Raw genomic sequence first — 22,138 nt, forward strand, 5'->3', positions numbered from 1 at the left:
GCAGAACACCTATCCAAGTCCTTTTAACAATACAAACGTTTGCTTTTGCTTGGAAAGAATAGGAGTGGGATATAATTAATTGAAGAATAAATTAATTCAACCTATGACCTAGCTCCATATGCAAAGTCTCAAAGTCCATATGCAAAAATGCAAGTAATGTGAGAAACTAAGACAGTGTAACTGCTAATCTTACAGTAATGGCCAGATGCCATACTTTGACCGTTTAGCCCCTGATGCTACCTGCTCAACCTCCAATGATCAGAAGGGCGGGAGGGACAGAGAGAAAAGAAAAACGCAGAAAACTTATGCAGAACTTTTTAATTTTAGCTCATTTTTTTATGTTAGCCAAGGAAACCCTTTAGGGAGTATATCTCACAGGTAACACTTTTGTACCCTTTGTAAAAGCCCTAGAAGAACTTTACTTCCTTCCTGTTAGACATTCCATGAGAATTCTGAGGTCTTCTGTCTTAAGGCTAAAGCATTATCTGCAGTGTATAGTAGTAAGTTGCTGGCTACTGAGGAAGTGGCCTTGTGTGTATTCTCTCTCTCTCTCTTTTTTTTTTATTGTTTGTTTTTGTTTTTGTTTTTCGAGATAGGGTTTCTCTGTAGGTTTAGAACTTGTCCTGGAACTAGCACTTGTAGACCAGGCTGACCTCAGACTCACAGAGATCCTCCTGCCTCTGCCTTCTGTGTATCCTTTGGTGTTTTCCATCCTGTAAGAATGAATACAAATCCAGTAACTCCAGCACTAGCTGGCACTCCTTTGCTCCTCACCCACTTCCTTAATTTCTTGCTCCCTGTAGCTTCTAGACTGGTGCCTGGCAGTCCTGTGGGCTTTAGAGTAGTCTGGCTTAATAGAAGAATATGCACTGAATTTGCTTTTGTGACGATCTCAGGTGATTAAGGATACTGATGTTAGAGAAAAACTGCAATGTTTATTTAAATGTAGCCTTTGCATTAGTCATTTTGGTTAACTGTCTGAAGGATAGTTTACTTTTTGCAAGTACTTGTTTTAAATAAAGTATAATGCACATATTTGTGGCGGTCTCAGACTTAGGAACTTTTTTAGACATCGTAGTTTCACTTAAGTACATTGATTCCACTTGTTCTTGCTAATTTTAGAATCTGTGTTTTGTTTTGTTTGATGTAAGGTTTCCCTTCATAGCCAAGATGGTCTTGTACTTTAATTTCTCTTGTCTCTGCCTCCTAAGTGCTGGGATTGCAGGTGTTGCCCCCACACCTGTCCCTAGCTGTGTCTTTATTAAACAATCCTTAATTCATCTATCTGGTAAACCTTCATCTAAGCTGGGCTTTGCTTTATTGGTCTTAAAGTTTGTCTGTTTATTTTTTCCTTTTCTTTTTTAATGGGTTGTCAACATCATCTTTACAACCCCATTTCTTTTAATTTTAAAAAGGTTTTAGGTTTTTAGGTTTTAGGTGTGTGTTTAGGGATGGGACGTATGTGCATGTGAGTGCAGTGCCCTTCGAGGCCAGAAGAAGACAGGATCTCCTGAAGCTGGAGTGGCTGTGAACTCTCCCACACTTACCTCTCCTACAAGAGCAGTCATACACTTACTTAATCTTTCCAACCCTGACCCTCTCCCTGGCCCCATTTGTAACTCATGAGGTAGAGACCATGTGTTTCTCATTGTCTGCACCATGGAGTCTTCATTTCATAATCTAGAATTCTTGCTGCACAAATGTGAAGTTCTATATTGGAAAGAACACAAGCTTTGGAGTTAAATGTATGTGGGTTTACGTCTGAGCTGCTACCTGCTGGTTATGCCGTCTAGACATTTCAAATGCTTTTTGAGGTCGTGTTCAACAACAAAGGAGAATGCTTTAGCCATCTCGCAGAATTGTGAGGATTGGGATGCAAAATGTAAAATAGTTTATGCTGGCTTTCTCTTGTCTTCTAATGACTTCTGAAAAAGACTCATTTTCAAAGCACTCACTTTAAATAGAGTCAGGTAGTTGAGGAGGAGATCGGACGGAGGAGAACTTACCCTACTCTAAGTCCTTCTCTATTGCCAGCATTTGAGTTTGTGACTTTTAAGTCAGACATTCTCATATCTGTACAAAGAGGGAAGGAAACTGTCAAAACTGAGCCTGTGTTTCTGACACCTCAAGTGTGATGTCACTTGCCCTGTTTCAGGTGATGCTCTTTAATACCTGCAGGGGAGAGGCCCACAAATGGATGAGTTGGGTAGAGGGAAGGGCAGTTCTAGTTAGAGCTGCTAGCTTTTTGTTCACACATGAGTTTTCATTGGCTTGTTAAATGAAGGGTTCCATGACCATTATCTATAATGCCTCTTTGAGCAGATGCTTCCATGGTGAATTTATAGGCTGCATGGTTTTTAAATTGACTGAATTTTCAGAGATGTGTCTCATAATATCTTAATGATTACACTGTATTGCTTTGAAAACTACTGCCTTTGCCTACCAAATAGAAGAGTTATTCTTATGACAAATACTTTAAAAAATTGTATTACTATTAGTTGGTTTTCTTCAGGCCTCTGAGCTTTTGTTACCAAATGAATATTTTTACAGGCCTTCACATTAATTTTTAAATTTATGTTTTTATTTGTTAATCATGAGAACATGTTACATGAAATACTTGAATATAGATGAATAGAGTTCTGGTCATTCTCCATCTGCTCCTTATTTTTATTTTTGCTAGTCTAAGGAAAAATAAAAAGGGTCACAGATGTAATCCTTTAATAGCAAAGCAGACATTCCAGATAGTAACCCTGTTATTATTTGTACAAATATAGTTTGTACATGAGCCGACGAAACCCAGTCATTGTTTTTTCAGTAAAAGCCAGAAAAAAAGTATTTTGTAACAGTTGCAGAGAATTTCATGGTTGATAGAATTCAATCTGATTTGCTTTGGATAAAAATGGATAGCTCCATCTAAATTACAAAATACCATGGAAGTATCATGGCATCCCAAAGATGTTGAAAGAAAGTCTAATACAAGGATACAAATAATACAACGACATGATCTGTTTCTGTGCAGAAGAGTTCTTATTTCTACTTTTTCTTTAATACTTTTTCAGTGGTTTTCAAATTTCTCAATTGAGAGGTTTTTTTAAACAAATGTATATGATATATCTCTGGTTCTACCTTGTTGCTCTAGCATGGTGCCTGCATGGCATGGGTCCTCAAGTCCTAAGGTGATTTCAGATGGCTCCCGGCAGCAGGCCTTTGAGTCCTAAGGTGATTTCAGATGGCTCCTGGCAGCAGGCCTTTGAGGCAGCTAGTGAGAATTTCTCCAAGGAGTAGTTCTTTGTGTTTTTCTGGTTACAAAGTCTCTGCCTGATACAAGTTAGGGATTTTCTCTTCAAGAAAAAAAATACATGTACATGTCTTAGCATGCAGTTCTAGGTATCATATCCTTGACTATATCTAGGCTGAGTTACTCTGCCATGAGAATAGATTAAAAGAGAGGTATATTCATTTTGCCTGTGTCTGTTAACATGAATAATTGCTGTTTTTGTCTTTTGTTTGTTTGCTTGTTTTTTGGTACAGAGTTTCTCTGTAACTTTGGAGCCTGTCCTGGAACTGTCTCTTGTGGATCAGGGTGGCCTTGAATTTACAGAGATCCACCTGCCCTTGCCTCCTGAGTACTGGGATTAAAGACCACCGCCCTGGTATGTCTTTGTTTTACTTGAAATGTTGTTTGTTTAGTTATCATAACCTGTATCTTAAACACCTTTTATTAAGGGCAGTGGAGCCCTCAAAGTAGTGTAATCGGCTTGTTGTTTGAAGAAGTGTCATTTCATAAGGGAAGTAACTTATTCTTTGTCTCTCCTGTGAGTTGTTAGGTATCCTGCTGACTGAGTGAAATCAGTAATTTGGTGTCTGGAAAAAAGAGAAAAAGACCAAAGCCTGAATATCAGGTCTTGTATATCTAAAACATTGGAGCAATGTCTTCTAATACTATGTGATTCAAATTTCATACTTTCTATTAGTGACTAATACTATTCTTTGTTTGTATGTTTTTTGTTTTTTTTTTTTTTTTTTCCAAGACAGGGTTTCCCTGTATAGCCCTGGCTGTCCTGGAACTCACTATGTAGACCAGGCTGGGCTCGAACTCATAGATCCACCTGTCTTTACCTCCTGAGTGTTGGGATTAAAAGTGTGCACCACCCTGGCCTAACTTTCTTAATACCACTCTTAAAATGTGTATCAGTGATAGGCTCTATTCAGACCCCCAATTAAAGAAATTCTGACTTTTGAGTTTAATTTTAAAGTATTTTTAGGGATTTTGTTATTATTATATAAAAACCATGTTCTTTGCTTTGAAAATTAGCAATCGTGGTCACTACACATGGACAGCTATTAGTAGTGTTTTGAGTATCTGGTCTTTCTTCCTATCAGTGATGCTATTTTACTTTTTGGTCTCGCTTTATTCTCTGGCTTTATTTTGCATATTTTAGCATTTATGTTACTGAATACTGATACAGAATGATGAAGTGCATTTTTGTACACACATATGATGTACTCTAATGATATCCATGCCCTGTTCTGCACTTATGTTTCCTTTCCCTGACTCTTCTCTTCCCTGGTGAATTAAAAACAAAAGGAAAGGACATGACTGCTCCTAGGTATGTTGGAGGAGAAAATTTATTCTAGATAAAAGGAAGAGCACAGCCAGATGCAGAGACATCTGGGAGAGTCCGGAGTGGACATGACCCTGAGCCAAGTGGAGAGCGGTGGATGGAAAAGGAGAGGGGAGAGACTGAGACAAGGTACAGCAGCCAGGGTGTCCAAAGAATAGATAAAAGGACCAGGTAACCTAGATGGTTGGATTATATATAGATGAGCAGCTAGGGAAGGGAAGCCCAGCCCCAGGGCTGGAGAATTCAGGGTAGGGGGCAGGTATGCCAGCCAGGAGGGCCCCTGACAGGTAGGGAAGGGGTCCTCCTGTGATATGTTAAATAGACACCTCAGCCAACTGTCCCAGGTTCGAAACCTAACACCTGGAAGTTCTTTTCTGCTTTAACCCTCCCAGACTCACAGATACCTGTATTTATAGCTTTTGAGGTGGTAGTTCTTTATATAACAGCTCATGATTTCTCTTTTCCCTCGGGATTTGTGATCTACAGAGTAGAGCTGGCTAGAATTATTCCTGTGCTGGCAATCCACCATTTGATTTTCTTGTTTTTAGATGTAATTACATACCACACAGTTATTATGTATGCTTATAAAGTTTGCTAGTCACTGGCGTATAGAGGGGAGTTGTGCTGCCTCCACCACTGTCTTTTAAGTTCCCCAAATAAATTTGGACTCATAGTCACTTTCTGTTTCCTGAAACCTCTGCCTTAGCGGGCAGCCCACCTCTTGTTGTCTGTCTTTGGAGCTTCGCCTATTCTGGACAGTTCATAGAAACAAAATTCTAGTGTCCATGAATCTTTGACTGACATCTTTCACTTTTGCAGGATGTTTTTGGAGCAATTCTACATGGTAGCATGTAGCAGTATTTATTCCTGTTGTGGTTCTGTAGTACTCGCTGACAGAGCTACTCCATTCCTTACCCACTCAGTAAGTGGCGAACGTCTGCGTGACTCCCATGTCTGTGTCATTAGCAGTGAGCCTGTAAGCTGTAATTGACGGTGCATGGATGTGCGTCTTCATTTCACTTGCTGTCTCTGAGGGCTAGAGTTCCGGGGCGTGTTGTAACTCTATGGCTAACATTGTGAGGGCTGTAATAAGTAATTGGAAAAGGAAGGTAGTCTTTTAAATACTGGCTAGGTGGCATCTTGGCTACCCTAATAATCTTTTCTGAGATGGTTTCACATTGGTCATGTTCCGCTCAGCGTGGGTGTATGTGGTTTTAACTTTTAGGTCTTAGAAATCTTTTTGTAATAACAGGAAATTGTTGAAGTACAGTGTTTTTGCCATTTACACAGAAAAATATTGGTGACATTTCATTAAAAATCTCACATAGTGTTTGAAATAATTTGGAAACAACAGAATCCAACAGAGTTCCAGACTTCAGTGAAGTTTCTTTAGGATCTACCAGTCACCCCTGCCCCACCTGTGGTGTGGCCCATAAGGATGGCAGTACCAGCCTCTCTCTGATTTTGCCGCAGTTTAACTGTGACTGTCCCTCCTCTAGGCCCAGGCCCTGCTTGTGTCTGAATTCTTTTTCAGTGGTTCACTTTTCTGTGGTCTCCTTAATGGCCACCCTGTCATAGCTAGCTGTGAATTAGGTACAAGTTGGGTCCTACCTTCCCACTCCTCACTTTTTTCATTGGGTGTCTGCTGAGACACTAGGCCATGAGACCAAGTATTTTTAAAGCCTAGTGGCTTTAATTCCAGCTCCAGATAGACAGTTCCACAGATGGACAGACTGCCTAGTTTCTTGAACTTGGCGCCTACAGTCTACAGTATTCCTCTTCTCCTTGTTGATTGCACTCCACCATACCCAGTATGAGGGGTGGACCCAACCTTGTGCTCCATGTAGTGCCCGAAGATGCTTAGTTAGCATTGGAGAGTGATTGCTGCTTGTTTTCTGCTCAAACGTTTGAAATAACTTGACAAATTTAGGCAGTTTTTTTCTGTTTCTCAATTAACATGGCTATATTGATTAAAAATTGAAAGTAAACAGGAGTGCAGTTAGTTATGTGCCCATTCTGTTTTCCTCACATTTTAAACAGTTGTAGGAAACTGTTAAAACACACTCTTCGAGCAGATGAGGGAGGGGGACTTGATCGGGAGAGGGGGAGGGAAATGGGAAGCGGTTGTGGGGAGGAGGCAGAAATCCTTAATAAATAAATTAATTAAAAAAAAACAAACAGTTACTTGTAGGCGTCACCTCTCCCTCTCCCGACACTCCCTTCTCTGCTTCCTCAATCCTTCATCCTCCCACCCCCACCCCCCACCCCTGCCAGTCTTTCTCTTATCTCAGTCTGTCTTCCTTGTTTTGTAAATAGGATTTTGCTAGGCCCCGTGCTTGCTTTGACTGTCACTGATGCTTCTCTCAGCCACTTATTATCTTGAACTTTGGATGTTTTTGCCTCTTCTTCTCTGGACTATTGGAATACTGGTATGCACCACCATCCCTGGTTTATGTGGTGGTGGGGATAGATAGGACTTTGTATATTCTAGGCAGCACCCTCTCCAGCTTGCATCCATGGTCCTCCTTTGCACATTTTGACCAGCTAGTCCCATGTCTCATGAAGGGAGAAACAGAACATGGATTAAAATATCAAGTGACTGGAGATAAATGCTGCGAGGTCAATTGGATGACTTGTTTTGTTTTGAAGGTGGGTTTCTTTATATCGCCTAGGTTGGTCTAGAACGCAGGATCATCACTCTTCAGCTGCAGTAACAAGAATGCCACAAAGCCTGACTCAGCGATGGCTTCTAGTTGCTTTTGTTAGGCTCAGGATCTTGGCGATGTTGGCATAGTTTAGGTCAGGGGAAGACTTTTATCATTTCTCCCTTAATGTATTATTAAATCATTTTTAAATTTGAGTGTAAAATTTTACTTTGAGCTTAGGGTCTAGCAAACAATCATTTGGCTAAGAGCATGGATTATTTCTACTTTCTCACTTGATACCCACTTTTGCTTTGATAATGGGATAAAACACAAACAGGCCTTACCGAGAGTAGATCTTGGGCTCTACTTTTTTCTTCATCCTGTCTTGGCTTCCTTTTCCTGTGAAGTAACAGGTGGAAATTCTTTCCTTAGAAAATGTTATGGAAAACTTCAACCCCGTTTGACTCTCGCAGTTGTGGATGGTGTCATCCTACAGAGGCGACTGTATGTTACCCTGGCAGCCACCCTTGTGGACAGCTTTCTGTGCATTTCACTTAATATTGTTTAGTTTTTAGAGACTAGTTTTTGATATTGTCTAGGCTAGCTGTGAACTCCTGGTTTCAAGTAATCCTCCTGTCTCAGCCTCAGAAGCACTACAACTATAGGCCAATGCCTCAGTGTCTATCATGTTCATCTGTATTAGCCACAGAACATAGGGAGCTTAGGGGAGGGGAGGTCACACTCCCCCAAATGGTATCATATTCTTTTTCTGTTAGCCAGATGTGCTGGAGCCATGCCGGTAATCTCAGCTCTTGGGATGGATCTCAAGTTTGAGGTTTCAAAAGAAATTCTCCTCCAGAGCTGCTGAGTGCAGTGTAGGCAGCTCAGCAGTGGCTCTGTCGGGATCTGCAGTGTTGGATGGACTGACTTCATCCAGCCTGCCCCATCCGAGGCCTGTTTCCTTTCTCCTCTTCGCTGTTGGTTGACAGTAGTGGGACATGCTTGTACATGCAGTGGAGGTGTGTGTTCTCTAAGGTAAACACTAAGAGCTGTTTCACGATGATAGGCATGTTCAGTACCATAACAGCTACTTACCCCTCTGCCCTCTGAAGGGCTTGTTCCACTTCATAGCCCTTCAACCGTGAAGGGGAGGACACAGGCAGTTTCAGAATATAAGTGGCAAAGCAGATACTGACCATTTGTGTTTTCTTTTCATGGACTGCATGTATCTGATTGGGTTGTTTCTAAAGTGTCTAATTTAAATTATGTGTAACGTTTCTATGAATAGTGTGGAGAGGCACAAATAAAACATATGTATCTTGAGGGTGCAGTTCTGTGAAACTTCAAAGTTATTCCATTCCTAAGTGTGACCAGCACCAAATCAAGAAACAGCATCTCAGGTGCTCCCCCAGGACTGCTTATCTGTTTTGGAATTTTGAGTAAAAAGAGTCATACCAAGACATATACTTCCTTCTTTCTGCATACTGACTTGTGAATGCATTTTAAGTAAAAGATTGCTTCAGGAGATAGAGAACTGAATATTTGTATGTATCAAATATTTACATAGAATATGTAAGTCTCATGTAGACACTTCTCTGTCCAAACACCAAAGGTAGGTAATGAAATAAGCACTTTCATTTGACACCACCCTTGCTGCCCTCCCCCAGTTCTAAGAACTGCCAGAGTGGACTTCCCTGAACGGAGTTAGAAGAAGCTGTTGACTGAGTCTGCTGGGTACTGAACATTCTTCTGGCTTTGTTCTAGAAGATGTAGCCTAAGCTTGGCCCAGTTCTGCTCCTTCATAGTTGCGTTTTACCAGAATGGGTAACTGTGGTTTGGTTTCTTGTAAGACCTTTATGACTATAGTGCCTGTTTACCTGTATGTTTTGTACCTGAGAAAACCATATTTCTATTGCTGTTTTAGAAAGGAACAATTGACATGGTCTGTCTTTTCCCTGTTATAGTCTCTGTCTTTTCCAGAGTAAATTCCGTGTTACCTTTTCAACTTCTTCTGAGTGCTCAGTTGATACAGAAAATATTTTACAGTTTTGACTTATTTTTATCAAAAGAAGCTTTTGTCCTGATGCTTTGTATATTATTTTTCTTGAGAATATTTTGAATGGAACTTTTAAGTAAAGTTGTTTCCTGATCCTATGTGTTAATAGAGACTCAGTTGTATGACTAGGAAGTAAAGATGAACAACGCTGGTAATGCTGACACTAGATTTTAATTTATTTTAAATTAGTAATCTGTTTCCTGAAAGAATTTAAAAGTTGGTTATAATAAAAGACGTGTGACAATGCCATTGAGAATAAAAATGAAAGGCTGTAAGAGAATAAAGAGGTAATAACCGTAAGCTTTGTTTCTAGAAAGGAGTGTTCCATTTAGCTTCCATCTTTCTATCCCTTGACATTGGAAAGGAAAACAGCTAAAGCTTTTTGGAGGTGGTAAAGAGACATTCCATTTTACTGGGTAAGACAGATGTATCTATGTTACCAGGTTCTGAAAGAGTTTATGGGTCTTTGTTTTGTACATAGAGAAACTTATGTAAACCCTTCAACAGCAGTCACAAGGAAAATGCAGATGTGTCCGCGAGAATGGGCTGTGCAAATTAGTATGCATGTGTGGATTTTAAAAAATTAGTATTTCTTATGCTGGAATGTTGAGTCTTTCACTGTGTTAGAAAACAGTGGTTTAGTGATGATTTTGTCTGGTGTGGCGCTTGGACAGCTGGTTCTTATCTGTTCACACAGGAGGGTGCTGGCAATCTCAGTAAGCGGTCTATGATTATTTAGTATTTTTATTTTCATTGTTACTTGATCATTTTTTCCAATAAAAGACTTACCCTATATGCATATTAGCCGGGCGGTGGTGGCGCACGCCTTTAATCCCAGCACTTGGGAGGCAGAGGCAGGCGGATCTCTGTGAGTTTGAGACCAGCTTGGTCTACAAGAGCTAGTTCCAGGACAGGCTCCAAAGCTATATAGAAAAACCCTGTCTCTAAAAATTAAAGCAAACAAAAAAGATGAAACAAACCTATATATGTGTATATGCAGTCATTGAAATTTGTGCCCACATTTTCCTTTTATATATTTGATTTCATCGTGTGAGTCAAGAGTTTCATGATTCTTATCAGTTTAGTTTAGAGAGATCATCAACTTTTCTGATATATTTGTCTCAGCTAACTCTTTTGTAAAGTAATTAGGCATTGTAACAAATATTCCTAATCATAGATTGATGGACATGTTCTTGATAATATTATAATTAAAATATTTTAAGTTGTTAAATGCATGTTTATTTATTTAAAACTTAGACTAATGCAAAAGTAAATGAATTAAGGAGTGAAAGTTTTCTCCATGTTTCATTCAAGAGTGGGGGAGACCTGTAAAATACTCACGCTGTTGTTAATGTAACATGCGTATGAAATGTGTAAAGAATGGATACTGATAGTCTAAAAACACTTGGTGAGCAAACAGGTCAGTCACAGTCCTTAAGAATAGAGTGTTACCAGTACCACAGCTCTTACCTATTTATGTGAGTCATTTCCAGTTTTTTTTTTTCTTTAAAAATTTACTGCCTACCTCTGTATTTGCCTGTCTGTCTAGTTACCTACCTACCTACTTAAGTTTTTTGTTTATTTGTTTGGTTTTTGTTTTTCGAGACAGTGTAATCCTGACTGTCCTGGAACTTGCTCTGTAGACCAGGCTGGCCTTGAACCAGGGAGATCCTGCCTCTGCCCCCCAAGTGCTGGGATTAAAGGTGTACGCCACCACTGCCAGCCCTAGGTGTTCTTGTTTGTTTCATTTTGAGAGGTAAGCATGCTCTGCTACTGCAGTCCTTAATTGACCACTGAGAGCTGGGGGTGATCATAAAACTTCAGTTTCTAGAGAGTTGGTCAGACCCTCTGCTTCAGGAAGCAGTGGGTAAGAGTTCAGTGAGTTCTGGTAAACAGACTCAGCAGTCAGAGCATCTGGTGGGACCCTGCGAGTGTTGACTGTCCAGTGGGAATGTGTGTCATTCTGCTTCTTAGTTCACAGCTACTGCCTTTCACCTCACAGAAGTGTGTCAAAACAGACGCCCAAGACAGATAAAATGAGTGTCACCTGCTGATGTGGAAAGGACAACAATGCTTATATTACCATGTGGTCAGAAACCAAGTTCAAACTGGAATCTGTGCCAGATTCACTTGGTATTCCATCATGGCTCAGAAAGGTGTTTTGTGTAGCAACGCGGAGCAGGGCCTTCCACACAGCGTGGAGCAGGGTCTCTTAAGTTGTGCATCTCTTGTCTTGGTCCCCATCTACTGCAATAAGCTTCTGACGAGAGAGTTGAGGTAGACACTGGCCTAAGGGATAAAGATAAGGATTTACGGGAGTTACTTTCTTTCCTGACACATTTATTATTTATAAACAAAATTAACAACTAGATTAATTTTGGGCTAGGAGTGTAGTTCAGTGGTAGAGTACTTCTGTAGCACTTGAGGTTCTAGATTTGATCTTTACCACCTTGAAAAAACCTGGAAAGATAACTTTTTATCAAAAAGGATTAGGTAATAGTAATGGAGAGAATGAATTACTGCAGATGCCCTAAGGAAACAACAATGTATAAAAATCAACTGTCATTAGAAAATGGCAGGCCAGTACCTTGTAAGTTTCCTGTACTGAGCAGGGTCCATCAGAGTTGCTCAGGTGGTGGCGCATCCACTGTGGTCAGGCAGGCCTTGAACCTGGAATTTCCCTGATTCTGTGAGAGGTAGCTGGGATTACACATTTGTGCTGGCAAGCAAGGCAAATGTTTAGATGCTAAGCAGATAAATTCCACGAGCCCTGTATAAAGTGTCTGATAAATAAAAGGAAGCCTACATTCAAACTAGCGGAGGTCTTACGATCTGCCCCAAACCTCCTCATGTGACAGGTGAGGTAGGCAGGTAAAGAAGTGTGCTCATGATCAGCTGGTTGTCAAATGTTGTGGTTTGTGTCTGACCTGCTGCGAAGCGGTATTTCTCAGTCCTGCTATTTTTGCCATTAAGTCTTATGAGTTATCTATTGCAGAGTCCAGAGAAGGCTCTTAACAAAGCTAGGCTGTCCATGTTTGTGTCACTTTTGACACCTGTCTTAAAAGATGAGTCATAAGCCTTAGATTTTTCCCCTACTGCTTATGCCAAGATGAAATGCTGTTTTCTCCATCCTAACTTGGGTGTAGCTTTCTCCCTAGGGCCAATGCTCTTATGATTTTTTTGCACACCAACATTCTGAACCTTGTTTTCTTTTATACTTCTGCAATTTCTAAGTCTTTACACCATGCTGTTTCAAATTTCTATGAACCTATATGTTTTTTTTTTTTTTCTGCCTGAATTATCTCTCTGCTTCCTCCAGGAAGATACCTTAGAGAGGCACCCATTATCCCTGGTCCTAACTGACTGACAGTTTCGTGATACCTCTGTTAGAACCTTTATCACCGTGAACTAAAGGATCTTAAGATAAGAATGATTTAGTGAGCCTTTCTCATAAAGCTCCCATGAACGTCTAAGGCTCAGAATGCTTATTAAAATAAAGCATTTAAACTTTGTTTACAATTTATCCTTGTAGTGTAATAATATAGTCTTGAAAAAGATGTATAATATAGCAGACTGAGTATAGACACCAGCACCAGGATCCCTGGAGCCAGTTCTCAGCTTTGCTGTATACTAGCTGTTTAACCTTGAGCAAATTACTTTAACATTTTTGTGCCACAGAATCCTGATGTCTAGAATAGGGGTAATAAAAATACCCATGCCATGAGATTATTGTGACTGTTAAAGTCTACTCAAATCAAATACATCAAGCAGTATTTGGCTTATTATAAAAGCTTAGAAAAAATATTTCAGATCATTATTATTGAAATAATTTAAAATATAGAATTTCACAAGAACAAGAAAATGACAAGTTAGTCATTCTAAATATTTTTTTATTTGTGAAAGAGTATTGCTATGTAGCTCAGGCTGGCTTCAGCTTCACTCTGTAGTTTTAAACTCGGGATTCTTGCTTCCCAAATGTGAGATTATAGGCAGGATAACGATTTAAAATGTCCAGGGTGGGTGTGCATGCTGCTCAGCGACAGAGTCGTGTAGGTATGCATGAAGCCTGGATTTAGTGCCCAGCTCTACAGAAGGAAGCTAGTGGGTGTGTTTTCTACCAGTCTGCCCTGTGCAGTCAAGAAACAGAGCAGTTTGCTCTTCTACCAAGCTTGCCTGTGCCACCCTTCAGTTCTCGGACTGTCTCTTCTCCCTAACCTTTGCCAGCCACTGATCTGTTTCCCCTCCTGTGGGTTAGCCTTGCCCAGAATGCCCCCCAAAAGAAAGGTCTTTTGCAGCTGGTATTTTTGATTCAGCACAGCATTTGAGAGTAACACAAATGGCCTGCATTAGCCATATATCTTCATTGATGAATACTAATTCAGTATCTACTCACCCTCAACTGACAGGTTAGTTCTAGCTTTGTGCAGTTGTGAGAAATGGTGCTATAAAGGATTAGGTAGAACTTTTTGTGTGAAGATAATGTTTTATTTGTGCAGGACATCCAGTGGATTTACTAGTATATATATGGTGGGTATCAATGTAGTATTTTGTAAAACTGCCGAGCTGTTTCCCAGAGCTGCAGACAAGTTTGTGTTTTCCCCAGCAATGTGTGTTAGTTCAGATTGCTGCACATCTGTGTTGGCCCTTGACGCTGTGTTTTCCTTCGATATTTGCCTCTTCTAAATAAGTACATAGCTATTCTTAACCTATTGACCCCCCCAAATTAGGACCTGAGTAAAGATACAGAAAAAGGCTATGAAATAGAGCCAGAGAGGAAAGAGCACATAAGAGAGAGATGAGACCACCAGGTTGAGGAGGGGGACAAGAGGCCCTGAGTTCCATTCCTAGATTTGTGAGACCTTTGGTGACGACTAGCCCCGTGACAGGTGCACAGTAGGGATTTCTTTAAGTGCTTATTGTTTCATAAAAATATTAAAGTAGATTTCGTTGGATCTATAGAATCATTGCAGTCATGTAGTAGATCCCTTTTATTAGCTTGTCTTTGTTTATGTACACAGTTAAAGGCTGATGTTGGTCTAATTCTTAGCTGCACGGCAGGAGGGAGATGGCATGGTGCAGTGGAAGGTGGACTAGGCAGGATGGGATGCTTTGTGTTGAATTAGGAAAGTCCTTTTAGCCTCCATGGGGTTCAGATTCACTGCTATACAGTGGAAAGCTTTCTGATGATAGCTAGGCTATTTTCTTATAACCACATCAAGTCAGAAATTGGTAAGGTAGAAGCTTGCAGGAGTGTTTTTTTTTTTTTTTTTTAATGAGGATACTGCCTGAATGGATAACAGTTCAAACCTGTAGCTCCACCAGGGAAGTTAGGAACAAGTGTCTAGAGTTAGCTACTGGCTGGCGGACTGGCAGAAAATAACAGATAGGAAAAGGTAGATAAGAGGGTTTTCAAATAGAGAGGAGCATTGTAGAGGGTGGTAGTGGATGTGTGTATAAGAAACAGATCTGAAATATTCAATCTAAAGCCCATGTGCCTTTCTTCTGAGAAAAAAATATTTATGTTGAAGATTGGGAAGAATCTGCTGCTGATATTTTTAATGCAAAGAGACTCAAAGACAGTGATAAGGAGGATTGTGGGAACACATGCCTGTAGCCCTGTGTGGCTGGAGTCTGCTCCACTGCTTGCTTCCTAGTCATCTTTTCCTCCATGATTCCCTTGTCCCTTTCCCTAAACGTTCAGATCTAAAATTTCTTAGGATTTTGTGTATATACCATCAAATATTGGCAAAATTTAAAACATACAGTTGGTACCAAGTTAAACTTCATTCAGTGTTAATTTGTTCTATTTATTGAGTTTAGGTTATAAAATCAAATGTTGGAGTTTTCATTTTAGCTATGTTTCCAAGCATTTGGTTTAAAATATCCATGTTAGGTTTTGATTTCAGGTACTCTAAGTTAATACTTTGGCAGATGTCTAGATAAAGGAGAGGGGTTGGCTGACTTATCCAGCAAGTTCATAAAGAGCCCATCTAAGACCGGGTGCCCAGAGATATAACTTTAGGGTCTGACATGAAGAATGAACTCTTCAGATTATTTTCTTTCAATTTTAATGTTCTCTGTGAGACTGCTGTTGCTTTTAGGTGTGCTCACCCTTAGGAAGCTTTCTGCAAAACTTTATGCTTTATTTTGGCTCTGGGTAGGAAACAGCCTCTGAAATAGTAACCTAGGAAAGAAAAATACCCTTTTATGTTAAGTGCCAATTGATTTTAAAAAGACTTCTTACACAGCAGACATCGTATTTTTCTGGAGAACAGACATTTATGTAGTGTTTTGAGAGTATTAGTTTCTAGTGTACTGGCAACTTGTCAGACTTGTAGAGCAGGAAATTCAGTGTCTTCTAGCCTTCGTCAGAGTTATTCAGTTGCCTCATCATTGAAGAGTATTGTATGCATAATTTTGATGGAATTGGAACAGCTAAATGTATAGTAATAAAATATATTCTTTGTTTTTGTTTTCTCTTTCAGAATCATGGTATCATGGAAGGGGATTTATTTTATACTCTTCCTGTTTGCGGGAAGCTTTTTTGGAAGTATTTTTATGCTGGGTCCCATTATTCCTTTGATGTTTATAAACCTGTCATGGTATCGCTGGATCAGCAGCCGCCTTGTGGCTACGTGGCTCACACTTCCTGTGGTAAGTTACACACGAGAAGGGTCTCTCTGTTTGTATTGGGTATCCATCTCTTGTACTTTTTTAGCATCAGAGATTTGGTTTTCAGGGAAACAGAAGTCTCCAGTGTTCTATAGTGGGCACGTCTGACTTAAGAAAGAAGTGGCAAAATAGAAAAAAATAGAAATACAAACATTCATGTCTTTAAAGAAAACCTTATAAAGAACGTTACAGAAAATTAAGAGCTTCTTTCTATATACTTCATGAATTTTCTTTTATATTTTATATAATGAAGGATATAGTTTATATCTAGAAAAATATGTAAATTTTAAATATTGAAGAATTTTTATATCACTAAATTTTATTCTGCATTTCTATCTTGTGTTTTACAAAACAGTGACACATTAAGATTCTTTGGGGAAGGTGAAAGAATATCAAATTATTTTAATGAAAAATTTTAAGAAAAGTAACCCCCCCCCTCGTGAATAGTAAACATCTTTTTAAACTTCTGATAGAGGTGTGATTGATTCACTTCTTTCCAGTGATTACAAAAATTAGGAACATAAAAAAAAATCAAGAAAATGTGATTTCTATCTGAAGATGAAGTTAGTAGCTTGGGTGAGCTGCTTTTCAAGAGCGTCAAGTGTTCAGCAGTCCTCGAGCCTGTGGCGCTCTATATAATCGCTCTAAGCGCACCTCCTCCTGATCTCGAGCCCATGACTGTTGGTTCCCCTCCTCTGGGCGTCCCTGGGCACTGTGCACTTGTCTTTCCTTGGATGGTCTCTTAGGGACTGTTCTGGTCTTTCTTTCTCCTTAGCGACAGCTATTCCTTTTTTCTCCTCAGGTTTCTGGGTGTATCAGTCTGTTTTGGTAGGCAGTCGATGAGTATAGTACCTGAAAAAGAAAACAAGAAGGGAAATGTTCTTCCCTAATTGGTAAAGGAGCCCAAACTACCTGTTTCACTGAGCAGCGTGTCTCCCTTGGGCAGCAGGCCGAGTGCCTGCCTGCAGGTTGAAGGTCATGCAGCTGCTGTGGACCCTTCAGATGGAGATTGATCAGTAGTTACTGACAGGGTGCTTGGGGTCGGATAGACATTTCTTAAAAGTCTCCTGATAATTGACTGTTAATCCCATTTACAGTATACTTTCCTTATTTAAAAGTAAGTCCTGTGGTGAGTGACTTTTAAACTTGCGTTCATCACTTGTGAAAAGCTAATCCTTCCCTTCTTAAACTTATTTGTGTTTTAAATTTTCTGTACAGATGTATCTGTTTTATGAAATGCAGTACTTGCAGCCTGGTCCTCCTAGCTTCTGACTTCTTCACTCACATTTTAAGTGATCTGCTCTGCAGGCACAGGAAAGGACTTGTGTACTGGTCCAAGTTACCATGGTGTGGTTGTGTATTTAGCTCAGGTACAAAAATAATTAGAAGGCTTTGTTAAAAAGAAAAACAGTATAAGAATCCAGATGCAACGAGAGTAAAACCAGTTGACCACCAATGGGACCCCTGCTAAGTGCTTAAGGAGGATGGATGACTTTGTTTCAGCTGCCACCATTATCAATACTTACAGAGAGGGAAACGGAAGCTTCTAGGGATTCAGTACTAGTTGCTTTTCTCATTCTGTGATGAAATACCCTGCTGACAGCTACTTAAAGGAAAAAGGATTCTGACATCTTCAATCTCCTGGGTCTTCATGGAAACAGGCTCACCTCACAGCCTCACATCTGTCCTCAGCAGCTCCTTATAGGGAATCTGCCCTGCCACACCATTGCCTGGCCTCAGTTACTCTCTGAAGAGGACTCCGTGGCCTCCTCAGTCTTGCATCTCTCATGCCTACAAAGCTAGTAAGCTGCACAGTGCTGGCACACTCTTCTACCAGCTTGAGCCGTAGTCTGGGTCCCTTGAAGCTCTCAGCTTCTCCGTGCTGACCCTGGGGAACGCTTTCCCAGACAGTGGCTTTCAAGGCACGGAGAAGACCTTCGGCTTCATTTCCAGTTCAGGAGCCCTCTCTTCAAGTAAGCTTTCGTGTTCACAAGCTGGAACCCTTAATGTGTAAAGTCTTTCTCTTCATGGGTATTTCCCGTTGTCCCAGCACAGAGCCAAGTGGTTCTTCGCGGCTGTGAAGTTTATAACGTGTTTGAGCTCTTATCTTCCTCAACAAACTGCACAGTTAAAACAACAACAACAACAAACTCTCTCTCTCTCTCTCTCTCTCTCTCTCTCTCTCTCTCTCTCCCTCCCTCCCTCTCCTCCTCCCTCTCCCTCCCTCTTTCTCTCTCATTTTGTTTTGTTTTTAGAGACAGGGTTCCTCTATGTAATCCTAGTTTTTCTGGAACTAGCTCTGTAGACCAGGCTGGCCTCGAACTCACAGAGATCCTTCTGCCGCTGCCTCCTCAGTGCTTGGATTAAAGGTGTGTACCACCACTTCCTGGCTCCTTTTCTCTTTTTAACTATAAACCTAGGTAAACAAACATAGTAAAAAGTAGCCATGCAACAGAGTAAATGTTCTTGCCTTAAAATTTCTTTGTCAAACAAATTAGTCCATTATCTTTAAATTCAGCTTCACTAAAGTTCTCAGGACACAGGCAGAATGAAGGCAGGTTCTTAGATGTCATGATGAACAGGACAGGATAGCCACACTGTGGAGGTGACAGCCCACTACCTAAAATAACCTCAACTTTAAGTTTACACACCTGCCTTTTCTACTTCTCATTTGAATGAGAAACTTCTTTATGGGACAGAAGTAAACTGTTAACTCTGTTAAATCACAAAAAACCCAAACAAACAGAGATCCACTTAGCTCTGCCTCACGCATACTTGGATTAAAGGCATGTGCTAACATGCCCAGCCCATAAAGCTTTTAATTTTTAAATAGAAAAAACATAAAAAAGTTAGTAAACACTAATGTACACATTAATGAATAATGTGTGTGTGTTTATGTGTGTGTTAGTTTGGGGGGGGTCAGAAGAGTGTGTTCTTTGTTTTGTTATGTTTTGTTATGTGTGTGTTAGTGGGGGGTGTCAGAAGAGTGTGTTCTTTGTTTTGTTATGTGTGTGTTAGTGGGGGGTGTCAGAAGAGTGTGTTCTTTGTTTTGTTATGTGTGTGTTAGTGGGGGGGGGGTCAGAAGAGTGTGTTCTTTGTTTTGCTCCATCACTGCTCACTTTTTCCTTTAAAGTGGAGTTTTATCCCTGAACGTGGGGCTCATGTTTTCTCAGACTAGAACCTAGCCAACCCCAGCAGCCTTCCTGTCTCCATGGTCCTTGGTATAACTGTAGCTGTCAAGCAGCTCAAGAAATAGCATCTCTATCCAGCCATCCAACCCAAACACCCTCCTTTTTGGAAGAAGTACATGAATACAACTTTTTAAATCGTTGTTTCCTTTTTATTCACCTCTAAAATATCCTACTCTTGTAGAAAACCTTATATGTGGATATTTACATACATGATTTGTTTTACTTCTCTTTCACTACTGTGTTTGTGTTTCATGCTATCATAGATACTTGTGGTTCCTTCGTTGTCAATGTTGGATGATTTAAAGATGTTTGAATTTTTTAGTTGAATTTCACCTCCCTATCAACCCTTTCTCGATTAGTTATGAAATAGGATTTCCATGTAATAGTTTGAGATTGAGATTGAAGTTGGGAATGGTAATGCCTGCTATAGTCTTGGTTTCTTGGGAGACCGCGGTAGAGGTTGAGTGCGGACTCTGGGCAATATAATGAAGGGAAGCGAAAGAGAAGGGGAGGTGCTAGCTCACTTCTTAAGAACTCTGGGTTGTAATACACACTTTCCTTCTGAATATTTAGTCTAAGTTATATCCACAGATCTTAGAAATGTTAGCGTAACAAACTCAGCAAGCGTTTGATCATTCATATGTGCCAGACGTTTGCTGTAGGTGGTAGGCTGAAAGATTTCAGTAGACAAAGTTATTTTAGTCTTTATGTATTATTTTTGAGCAACCGAAGAGAATCTTATGAAAAAAATGAAATTTAGTTTCTTCAGTACTTTATTCAGTTATATTTTTGATTACTCTTTTTAGAAAAATTACGTTATAATATATATCCTTTAAAGTACCCAGTAATCTTATTTTGTATTTCTTTTAACTTAATAATATATAATTGAAGATTTGAAATGTAGTTTATATTTTTTATTATGAAACTTCCAGAAATTAAAATTAGTGGAATAAGAGTATATAGTATTGTCTTATACTAGGTCAACTAACCCCCATTTATTACAGAGGCAAGAATATAGGAAACTATGTTTTATGTGTTAGAAACCATAGGCTATTACATGATGAAATTTACATATGGAAAATTGCAGTAATTTTTAAAAAATTGTTAAGTATTTGGTTTGGACTCAGGGTTGCTTTTCCAAAGACAATGTTTTATTTAGTTATGTAGTTTTTAAGTGTCATCTTTTCTCGCATTATGAAAAGCAACATAGCATAGTCATGACAAGGTTAGCAAGAAAGAAAAAGATTCATAACTCTTAAATATTTTTTCATTTCTTTTGAGTATTGTAAATATCTAATAAATTAATAGACATGTTTAAGAATAATCTCATACCTGGCTTCTTGGCCTGAAAATCCTAAATTGTTCTATATCTGAATTTTTTATTTTTTGGTAGGCATTGTTGGAGACGATGTTTGGTGTCAAAGTGGTTATAACAGGTGACGCATTTGTACCTGGAGAAAGGAGTGTCATCATTATGAACCATCGGACCAGAGTAGACTGGATGTTCCTGTGGAATTGTCTGATGAGATACAGCTACCTCAGACTGGAGAAAATTTGCCTCAAATCCAGTCTCAAAAGTGTTCCTGGATTTGGTATGTTATTCATACATTAACTTATTTTGTATGTAATTGTGCCTACTCTAAAACTACAATGGTGCCAATTAAAGTGTATTATTCTCAGCATATCTCATGGAGCTACAAATAACCTCCAGTTTCTTTTTTCTTAATGGCTTTGTTATGGAGATTTTATCTTCATCTCTGTTTTAAACAAATCTTAACTCTAGAAGAGAAAATAAACTATTATCAAGGAAGTAGTCCATTTCTTAGGACCACCACACCGAAGGATACGAATCTAATAAATTGGTAACTTTCTTATAAAACCTCATTCACAAGTTAAAATGACACAGACACTTTCTCAGGCAGCCACTCTCTCCTCAGCTTCCTGCGTCCAGACAAGTCCCGTGGAGGTTTTCCTGCAGCAACAGGCTGGATCTCATGTCCTCTTGTACGTCACATACCTATTAACTGTGTGCTGTGTTACTTTGTTGTTTGTTTGAGTCTGATCTTTTTGTTTGATTTTCTTGTGTTTTTTTTTTTTTTTTGTTTTGTTTTTTTAGTTTAGTTTTACTGTGAGAACCCAGGCTGGCCTCAAACTTGACTCTTCTCGCCTCAGTCTTGCAGGTGCTAGGATCTCAGTGCACACCATGCTGCTTGAGGCTTTTGGCAATAGACTTCTTTCTTGAAGGCAAGACCACATGCCTTCTGCCTCTTTTTCTTATCATTATGACATTTTTATACATGCACATATGTATTTTGATCATGTTCACCCCGTTTTCTTATTTTGTCTCACCCCTACTGCCATTAATTTTTTTCTGTTTTTTGAGTTGCCCACCTTCTACTTTTTCTCTTTTGATGTGACCAAATATAAAACTTGTTTACAGGAGTATAGGTGAGAGTTTGCTCACAAGCGTGTAGATCCCTTTCTAGTACCTGTACCATTGGAAAATGCCTGTTCCCCCGCCAATTATTAGTGCATATAAATCCTCAAGTGGGGTTAATGTCCCATAAGGCTCCCCTTTTTCATCTATCACAGGGCCCAGTCTTGTGCAGGTAATTGGAGCTGCTGTCAGGACAATAGTCATGCCGTTAAGAAGGCAGTCGTCCACTCTGCTCAGTCCCTTCTCGTTGCTCCTATATTATATCGGCTCTTTCCATGGTATTTATGGAGCCTTGGAGGGATACTATAGATGTCTTATTTATGACTGGAGATTCAAGAGTCATTACCAGTTATGAGTTCCTGCAGTCACATAGCTCCGTGGAAAAAGGAGCTGCTCTGAGCTGACAGCTGCATCAGTCTAGTTATTTAGAAGACAGTTGGAAGCACATCATATCCACTTAGTAACTTTCTCTCTAGAGCCTATGACCTCCCAGCCATGGGCTTTTGACTAGT

At 39.7% G+C, this 22,138-nt stretch overlaps 1 protein-coding gene across 4 annotated transcripts in view; it reads left to right on the forward strand.

Annotated features, from left to right (window-relative positions):
* The window catches only part of Lclat1 (lysocardiolipin acyltransferase 1), a 118,963-nt gene that overhangs the window by 36,139 nt on the left and 60,686 nt on the right, over positions 1–22,138 (forward strand). For 3 of the 4 annotated variants that reach the window (XM_041631287.1, XM_041631286.1, XM_041631288.1), the window contains exons 2-3: positions 15,812–15,980; positions 20,583–20,781. In XM_041631287.1, coding sequence (XP_041487221.1) covers positions 15,816–15,980; positions 20,583–20,781 — 364 coding nt within the window. In that variant the 5' untranslated portion in view covers positions 15,812–15,815. Of the gene's footprint in view, positions 1–3,622; positions 3,654–15,811; positions 15,981–20,582; positions 20,782–22,138 lie in introns of those variants that run through there. The other variant, XM_041631289.1, reaches the window with a different exon arrangement.

The sequence above is a fragment of the Microtus oregoni genome, unplaced genomic scaffold (genome assembly GCF_018167655.1).
Source record: "Microtus oregoni isolate MIOR12 unplaced genomic scaffold, Mior012 000036F_ref0000092, whole genome shotgun sequence".
In the NCBI taxonomy this organism is placed as follows: Eukaryota; Metazoa; Chordata; class Mammalia; order Rodentia; family Cricetidae; genus Microtus; species Microtus oregoni.